Here is a 9,704-nt window from a genome sequence, read left to right as displayed (position 1 = left end):
CTTGAGTATACGCCAGGCAGCATACATCAATAAGATGGCCCGATGCCAGATAGACCTACATGTATTTCTGTTGCCTCAAGAATTGTGATGAGGGTTGTTGATACAGGAGAGGCAGCTAGGGGAGATCTTATTTTGATGTCTACCTCGCTCTGTCATTATCATACAGTGCTTCAAAGTCTCTTGTCTGTCAGGTAGGTAACCTGAGGATATGCAAAGTGTCCATCTGATCTGCCGAGTAGGATCTATTCAACTTCATTTCCGAGTATCAGATGAAAAGCAATATGTGATCCAACTAATCAAAGATGAATGATAGAACTCTTCCACTTGGGGAGAATTATCATTACAGAATTGATTGCGGAACAGAGTGCCATTTAGTGAGTGTGGGTTTGTAGTATTTGCCTCAATGCTGACAATGGCTTTTACTTATAGTATAGGTCATTTAGACTTCCATCCAACCCCATAAAGAATGACAAACTTTAGATGTAATAGATTACTGTTCTCTCTGAGAAAATAGAGAACAAAGACTCAATGATCCCGCTAGATATAGCACCCAGCGAGCGGTCCAAGTTTTTTACTGAGTATCTTGATGCGTGGTGTTTTTTACTGAGTATCATGATGCGTGTTTTCTTTTACTGAGTATCTTGATGCGTGTTTTTTTTTACTGAGTATCTTGATGCGTGGTGTTTTTTACTGAGTATCTTGACGCGTGGTGTTTTTTACTGAGTATCTTGACGCGTGGTGTTTTTTACTGAGCATCTTGATGCGTGGTGTTTTTTACTGAGTATCTTGACGCGTGGTGTTTTTTACTGACTATCTTGATGTGTTTTTTACTGAGTATCTTGACGTGTTTTTTACTGAGTATCTTGACGCGTGGTGTTTTTTACTGAGTATCTTGACGCGTGGTGTTTTTTTACTGAGTATCTTGACGCTGGTGTTTTTTTTACTGAGCATCTTGATGCATGGTGTTTTTTACTGAGTACCTTGATGAGCACAGATAGAGACATGAGCAGTCAAACTGACAGCGTTTGACGTTACGATCCCAACGCTGTGAACGATAGCCCTCCCTCTATCCATTCATCCCTCCCTCCCACAGAACCAGACATAGACACATAGAGAGGGGAAAAGGTGGGAAAATCTATGCTAATCAACTTTTCTGGAAGAGCAATTTCTGATTTAATACAGGGCTGCTGATGTGTGGGGATTTTTTTTCTTCCTTTGAGTGCGGTGGGAGCGGGGACAGCGGGGAGAAGAGATGCTCACCCTGGGTGACACTTGTAGCCAAGGACTCTAGATGGGGAATCGATAAGGATTCATGATTGTGGTAGGCACTTTACTGTTTGGGCAGGGGGAGGGAGAGAGGTGGTAAATTACATAGTCCGTCTCATGGCCAAGTGGTAAGCCTACTACTGTAAAACCAGACAGATTTGTGATTTTTGTCAGAAATGGTGTGTGTCCATCAGTATTGGTGACAGAATACGAGCTACAGTTAATGAGTGGATGCAGAGGGTGGAGACTAGTGGGGAATCATCCCAGCTTTTTTCTGCCTGTTCCTGAACTTCCTGATTGGAATGCCATAGGATAGCACTCAACCCATCAGATGTAAGTCGCTCTGGATAAGAGCGTCTGCTAAATGACTTAAATGTTAAACGTTAAAAATGAAAAAGCCTCAGAAATGGAAACATTACAATTTCAATATTCGCAAGACATCACCTTCATCCCCACCATCATCATCATTCATAAATGGGGCCTTCATAATATGATTTCTTTCAGCTTAGCTATTTTTATCTTGGCATAGAGATGTTGATGTTTTCCTCTGATATTTTCCTTTTTCAGTTATATTTTTGGTCACACTTATCTCAAAAAATGTTACAGGCACAATAGATATCAAAATGCAACATCTTCAGGCCAAGATAAAAGCATAGGATTTATTTGGTGCTGGATTGGTTCATTTCAGTTTTTACTATAAGAGTATGTACTGCCTTATTAAACATGGACAAATAAAAACGGATACGCTTTTATGATACAGTATTTTATAAAAAATATGGACTTAACTCTCACATAGAGACATAAAATTGTTACTGCAAGATTTTTAATAAGTTGATAAGACTGTCCATTTTGCTATGCTATAAATGACCTCTACATACATGGCAGCAAATAGTCTGGAGGGGATGATCTTCAACCTCCCCGGTTAAAATACTTTAAATAGACATCAGCACAAACACTGTGACAACTAAAGGTCTAGAACAGAAACGTAGCTAATACATCATCAGAAACTACATCAGACAAAATGTCAGACATTCATGCACAAAAGCAATCTAGAGCCTTCGGCTGATACCGATCCAAAAGACAGCAGTGAGTAAGGCCATACAGTAAAAGTCGTCTTTTCAGCAGCGATGTAAGAAGTTAAAAAAGGAAGAATGGAAACGGAATGCCATTCTGTCCGTGTTCAAGTGTTCTGGCCCAGAAAATACAAAAAGGTGATTTCTTCAAGTAATGGCAATGTAAAGACAGCCCAGTTCATTTTAGGGCGGAGAAGAAAAAACATGAACAAGGGAGTTAGTACAAGGTCCCTTGTATATCACAAACGATGGTGCTTTCTCTTTGAGAGTTGTTGTTCTCATTTGTATGGTATCCATATGAGGACATTGACATTTGTTCTCATTTCTCTTCTAGGAGTCATCTTCGGTTTTGATGACGTGGAACAGAGTGACATTGAACAGCACCTGGTGTCCATTGTTCCAGGCATAGAGCGCCCTCTCCCTGGCGTTATAGTCCAACATGGACATGTGAAAGTACTGGTTGTGGAAGGGGATGTCTGTGTACTCATAGCTGGAGGTCTTGGTGGAATATGAGTAGTAAACCTTAGCACCAGTCAGGTGAGAGTTGGTGATGTAGAGTGTTCCGCAGATCATAAAGGATTCCCCCGCATTCCGTTTGGAATATTCCGTGTTCCATGTCTTCTGGACTTCCAGGGTGTCCGGGTCCATCTGGGCAATGACGATATTTCCCGCGTTCTGATTGGTTGCGTACACCACCCACATGCCCAGTTCGTCGGCCATGACATCGATGTCGGAGTATCCGCCCCAGGAGTAGGGGTAGGTATTGTGGAAGCCGGCGTACTCCAGAGCCCGCTGAGCCAGCACCCGACCCGTCTCAAAACTGTACTTCACGATGATGTTACTCTGATACTTGTTGTAGTACAGGGATCCATTGTATACCACGTGACCGGTTCCCTCCCATTTAAATGGAAGGTTGTAGGTTCGAGACACCACATTAGCCACAAAGTCTTCCATGGTCTTGTACTCACGGACAATCTTACTGTTGGTGTAGCTGTCCATGTACCAGACCTATGTCAAAGAAAGATGAAAAGCAGGAATTAGTCAAAACCACAAACTGTCTATCACACTGAACACAGACTGAATAAACATGCAACAAACATGCAAAAATATCTTTACGAAAAGGTCACCTTTTCCTCCATCTCCCTTATGAATATAACATATGAACCACTTCACATGCCTTATAAATCAAATTTTATTATACTCTGCATCAGAGAAGCAATTAAATATCCCCAGAAACAGCCTTATATGAAAATCAACACCATGATGTTTGGTCATGACAATATTAGATTATTGTTATAAATCCTGCCCTATACTCTGAAAACAAAACCGAGATGTAGTCAACAGAGACACGCACAGAAAAAGAGCTATCACCAACATAGACGCCCAGTCACCTTCCACCTCCTCCACTCCCATCCCATAACTCACCCTGTTGTTTCTCTGAGAGGCCTGTGGATCAGTCATCCATGCCCCAAACCGGGTGCCAGATGTCTTTATTGTTACAGGTCCAGTGATTTTCATTAATTTCCCACATGCTGTTAATAAAGAAATGCAGCGATAAGATGAACTGTTTTTTCCTCCTCTTCTAAATAGATTTCTCAAGCCAATTTCATGCCTGTGCCACCGGAGAGTTTACTCAACAACACTGTGCATATTAAAACCAGGCTGGCAGAAACACGTACACTCAAGTCTAAGGCCTAAGGCAATCATATCGGACTCAATCAATTGGCAGTAGGTATTGACTACATGCGAAAGCTGTTTACTAATACTGGGCTTTACAGTACTATTTGTCGTATCCCACATGGTATTGCAGAGTTGCAGAAATATGCAAACACACACATAACACCGTATGCAAACGCACATGCATAGTAATGTGTTTGAGGTTCCAACTAATTCACAGATGAAAGAACATAGTCATTTTCTTGTTTATGGATATTACAGTGTAACTGTGCTTGAGAATGGAAACCGCAGCGATAAAAGATTCTATCATATTATCTATGCTTAGCTCTCAGTTATTTATTTATGTTGTTCAATATTACGTTTATATCAAGATACTCAATCTTTGATCTCGATTATGCCATTACCTTTTATAAATCAGATCCTTTCATCCCTTTTCCCATTAAGATCAGGTAGAGTAAAATAGTAGATTATATATAGCAGGTAAAACTGATCTCATTAAAAGATCTCATCCTGATTTTGTCTCTTCAGAGTCTCCAAACCCATTGGAATACAACACTGTTTATGTGAGGAATTCTTGATTTTCTCCATATACAGTTATTGTGGAGTGAGCCATAAATACACAACGGATGATTCACTGAGTTTGCCCATGCAGTTGATATTGATCTGGTTCTACTCACTGAGTTTGCCCATGCAGTTGATATTGATCTGGTTCTACTCACTGAGTTTGCCCATGCAGTTGATATTGATCTGGTTCTACTCACTGTGTTTGCCCATGCATTGATCTGGTTCTACTCACTGAGTTTGCCCATGCAGTTGATATTGATCTGGTTCTACTTACTGAGTTTGCCCATGCAGTTGATATTGATCTGGTTCTACTCACTGAGTTTGCCCATGCAGTTGATATTGATCTGGTTCTACTCACTGAGTTTGCCCATGCAGTTGATATTGATCTGGTTCTGCTCACTGAGTTTGCCCATGCAGTTGATATTGATCCGGTTCTACTCACTGAGTTTGCCCATGCATTGATCTGGTTCTACTCACTGAGTTTGCCCATGCAGTTGATATTGATCTGGTTCTACTCACTGAGTTTGCCCATGCATTGATCTGGTTCTACTCACTGAGTTTGCCCATGCAGTTGATATTGATCTGGTTCTACTCACTGTGTTTGCCCATGCATTGATCTGGTTCTACTCACTGAGTTTGCCCATGCAGTTGATATTGATCTGGTTCTACTCACTGAGTTTGCCCATGCAGTTGATATTGATCTGGTTCTACTCACTGAGTTTGCCCATGCATTGATCTGGTTCTACTCACTGAGTTTGCCCATGCAGTTGCGGAGCCTGCTGTCCAGTCTCAGCACCCTCTGGTAGAGCTCGTCATAGTCGTATGCCCCCATCTCCTCCTGGATAGCTGTGAGCACCATGGACAGGTTTCTGATCTCCTCTTTAAAGGAGGAGATGAGCTGGGCGTCTGTCTTGTACTGTTCCAACACAGGGATCAGAGGCTGCAGCTCATCCATCTTCTCCTTGAGCTCCTGGAGCAGAGACAGGCACAGGACAGAGACAGAATGGCCTGGATTAAGAGAAATCCCAGAGGGGAGATAGAAACCACTTAAGACACACTTAACACACCTTCTGAGCGGTGATAGGAAGCCATGCAACCTTGTCTCATGGAAATTTGTGGGATTTGGTACGTATATTTGTCCATTTAGTATGATATACTGTATTTCGTTACATTATGTTACATTAAGATTGAAATTAGAGGATTTATAGTATCATATGTCTTACCCAGTAGTACAATAGCATACTAATTGGATGATGTAACTTATTGATGTATAGTATTATATGTCTTTTTCTGAGACCAGGTTGCGTGTTGCGTGGTAACGACAAAGGAGAATTAAGGGGGGAATTTATGTTGGTGGTTAGAAGAACTAATGAGAAAGGTTAGGATAATTCAAGTAGCAGGTTAGGTGAAATGGGTTAAGGTTAGAATAAGGGTTAGAGGAAGGGTTAGCTATGATGTTACACTTGTCCCCTACGCTTCTCGAACACAGAACATTTGTATTGCTAGACAGTCGCAATATGCACCCAACCATCCCCCTGACAAACCTCCCTACTTTCGTTTCTGTTAAATTAACTAGACCATTAGCACATTATCATACATCTTGGAGGTCTAAATAAATACATATAGTATGCTTTGTATGGCTGAGGCCAGGCTGAGCCAGAGGGAAGAGGAAAAGTGGAGTAGAGGAAAAAAGGGGTTGTTGAAAATAAAGTGAAATATGGGTACATGGAGAAGTATATACACTACCATTCAAAAGTTTGGGGTCACTTATACATTTCCTTGTTTTGAAAGAAAAGCACATTATTTGTCCATTAAAATAACATCAAATTGATCAGAAATACAGTGTAGACATTGTTAATGTTGTAAATGACTATTGTAGCTGGAAACAGCTGATTGTTTATGGAATATCTACGTATGCGTACAGAGGCCCATTATCAGCAACCATCACTCCTGTGTTCCAATGGCACGTTGTGTTAGCTAATGCAAGTTTACAACAGGCTAATTTGATCATTAGAAAACCCTTTTTCAAATATGTTAGCACAGCTGACAACTGTTGTTCTGATTAAAGAAGCAATAAAACTGGCCTTCTTTAGACTAGTTGAGTATCTGGAGCATCAGAATTTGTGGGTTCGATTACAGGCTCAAAATGTCCAGAAACAAATAACTTTCTTCTGAAACTCGTCAGTCTATTCTTGTTCTGAGAAATGAAGGCTATTCCATGCGAAAAATTGCCAAGAAACTGAAGATCTCGTACAACGCTGTGTACTTCTCCCTTCCCAGATCAGCGCAAACTGGCTCTAACCAGAATAGCAAGAGGACAAGTACATTAGAGTGTCTAGTTTGAGAAACAGACGCCTCACAAGTCCTCAACTGGCAGCTTCATTAAATAGTACCCGCAAAACACCAGAATCAACGTCAACAGTGAAGAGGCGACTCCGGGATGCTGGCCTTCTAGGCAGAGTTGCAAAGAAAAAGCCATATCTCAGACTGGCCAATAAAAAGAAAAGATTAAGATGGGAAAAAGAACAAAGACACTGGACAAAGGAACTCATCCCGGAGTCGCCTATTCACTGTCGACGTTGAGACCGTCCGTCTACACAGTATTTTTTATCAATTTTATGTTATTTTAATGGACAAAAGAATTTGCTATTCTTTAAAAAACAAGGACATTTCTAAGTGACCCCAAACTTTTGAACAGTAGTGTATATACAGTACAAGTAAAAAATGTTGACCCACCTATTCATTTTTTTTTTTTTTTTTTACAATTTTCAACATTGTAGAAACCAAAAAGTGATGATCCAATCAAATATATTTTAGATTTTAGATTCTTCAAAGTAGCCACGCTTTGCCTTGATGAGAGCTTTGCACACTCTTGGCATTCTCTCAACCAGCTTCACCTGGAATGCTTTTCCAACAGTCTTGAAGGAGTTCCCACATATGCTGAGCACTTGTTGGCTGCTTATCTTTCACTCTGCTGTCCAACTCATCCCAAACCATTTCAATTGGGTTGAGGTTGGGTGATTGTGGAGGCCAGATCATCTGATGCAGCACTCCATCACTCTCATTCTTGGTCAAATAGCCCTTACACAGCCTGGAGGGTGATTGTCGTGCTGAAAAACAAATGATAGTCCCACTAAGTGCAAACCAGATGTGATGGCTTATCGCTGCGAATGCTGTGGTAGCCATGCTGGTTAAGTGTGCCTTGAATTCTAAATAAATCACAGACAGTGTCGCCATCAAAGCACCCCCACACCATCACACCTCCTCCTCAATGCTTCACGGTAGGAACCACACATGAAGATCATCCGTTCACCTACTCTGCGTCTCACAAAGACAAGGTGGTTGTGACCCAAAATCTCACATTTTGACTCATCAGACCAAAGGACAGATTTCCACCAGTCTAATGTCCGTTGCTCGTGTTTCTTGCCCCAAGCAAGTCTCTTCTTCTTATTGGTGTCCTTTAGTAGTGGTTTCTTTGCAGAAATTCGATCATGAAGGCCTGATTCACGCAGTCTCCTCTGAACAGTTGATGTTGAGATGTGTCTGTTCCTTGAACTCTGTGAAGCATTTATTTGGGCTGCAATTTCTGAGGCTGGTAACTCTAATGATCTTATCCTCTGCAGCAGAAGTAACTCTGGGTCTTCCTTTCCTGTGGCGGTCCTCATCAGAGCCAGTTTCATCATAGCGCTTGATCTGTTTTTGCGACTGCAGTTGAAGAAACTTTCAAAGTTCTTGAAATGTTCTGTATTGACTGACCTTCATGTCTTAAAGTAATGATGGACTGTCATTTCTCTTTGCTTACTTGAGCTGTTCTTGCCATAATATGCTATCTTCTGTATACCACTCCTACCTTGTCACAACACAACTGACTGACTCAAACACATTAAGAAGGAAAGAAATTCTTAATGCACACCAGTTAATTTAAATGCATTCCAGGTGACTACCTCATGAAGCAGGTTGAAAGAATGCCAAGAGTGTGCAAAGCTGTCATCAAGGCAAAGGGTGGCTACTTTGAAGAATCGCAAATATAACATTTTTATTTGTTTAACTCTTTTTTGTTTTCTACATGATTCCATGTGTTATTTCATGGTTTTGACGTCTTTACTATTACTCTACAATGTAGAAAATAGTAAAAAAGAAAGAAAAAGAAAAACCAATGAATGATTAGGTGTGTCCAAACTTTTGACTGGTACTGTATATTGTTTAATTGATCTAACATATTTCCCTATGTGTGTCTCTCACAGTGTATAACATTGTAAGTAAATGTCTCTGGTCAGGTCATGTGGTCAGAAAAAACACCTGGGCCTGTTTATAAAAAATGGGCTGTACTTTAATGTTTGCTAGTGCTGTAATTCTAGTGCTGCAATGTTCTATACTTCAATGTATTCAAGTGCTGTAATGTTATGTACATCAATGTATTCTAGTGCTGTAATGTTCTGTACATCAATGTATTCTAGTGCTGTTATGTTCTGTACTTCAATGTATTCTTGTGCTGTTATGTTCTGTACTTCAATGTATTCTAGTGCTGTAATGTTCTGTACTTCAATGTATTCTTGTGCTGTAATGTTCTGTACTTCAATGTGTTCTTGTGCTGTAATGTTCTGTACTTCAATGTATTCTAGTGCTGTAATGTTCTGTACTTCAATGTATTCTTGTGCTGTAATGTTCTGTACTTCAATGTATTCTAGTGCTGTAATGTTATGTACATCAATGTATTCTAGTGCTATAATGTTCTTTACTTCAATGTATTCTAGTGCTGTAATGTTCTTTACTTCAATGTATTTCACTGCTGTAATGTTCTGTACTTCATTGTATTCTAGTGCTGTAATGTGCTGTATGTCAATGTATTCTAGTGCTGTAATGTGCTGTACTTTAATGTATTCTTCCTTCAATGTATTCTGGTGCTTTAATGTTCTGTACCTGGAAGTTCTTGGCCATAATAGTCTTCCTGTCATCTTCTACCTGTCTGAACTTGGTCCGGAGCCCTTTCATCTGATTCTCCATCTTCATGACATACTGGAAGTCCCTCTGAGTCCGTAGGTTCAACACCTCAATGGACTGGGACATGTTCTGCACCTGGACCAGAGTAGGGTAAATACTGTATATGTTGTAACAGAGACGTAG

At 40.4% G+C, this 9,704-nt stretch overlaps 1 protein-coding gene across 1 annotated transcript in view; it reads right to left on the bottom strand.

The window, feature by feature from the left end:
• Positions 1–2,075: 2,075 nt before the first annotated feature.
• The window catches only part of olfm3a (olfactomedin 3a), a 31,784-nt gene continuing 24,155 nt past the window's right edge, over positions 2,076–9,704 (bottom strand). The window contains exons 3-6 of the mRNA XM_014157337.2: positions 9,501–9,656; positions 5,331–5,550; positions 3,765–3,871; positions 2,076–3,347 (exon numbers count right to left, since the gene is read on the bottom strand). Coding sequence (XP_014012812.1) covers positions 2,670–3,347; positions 3,765–3,871; positions 5,331–5,550; positions 9,501–9,656 — 1,161 coding nt within the window. The 3' untranslated portion in view covers positions 2,076–2,669. The remainder of the gene's footprint in view (positions 3,348–3,764; positions 3,872–5,330; positions 5,551–9,500; positions 9,657–9,704) is intronic.

The sequence above is a fragment of the Salmo salar genome, chromosome ssa19, assembly GCF_905237065.1.
Source record: "Salmo salar chromosome ssa19, Ssal_v3.1, whole genome shotgun sequence".
Classification (NCBI taxonomy): domain Eukaryota; kingdom Metazoa; phylum Chordata; class Actinopteri; order Salmoniformes; family Salmonidae; genus Salmo; species Salmo salar.
This window is presented reverse-complemented; position numbering and strand designations above follow the sequence as displayed.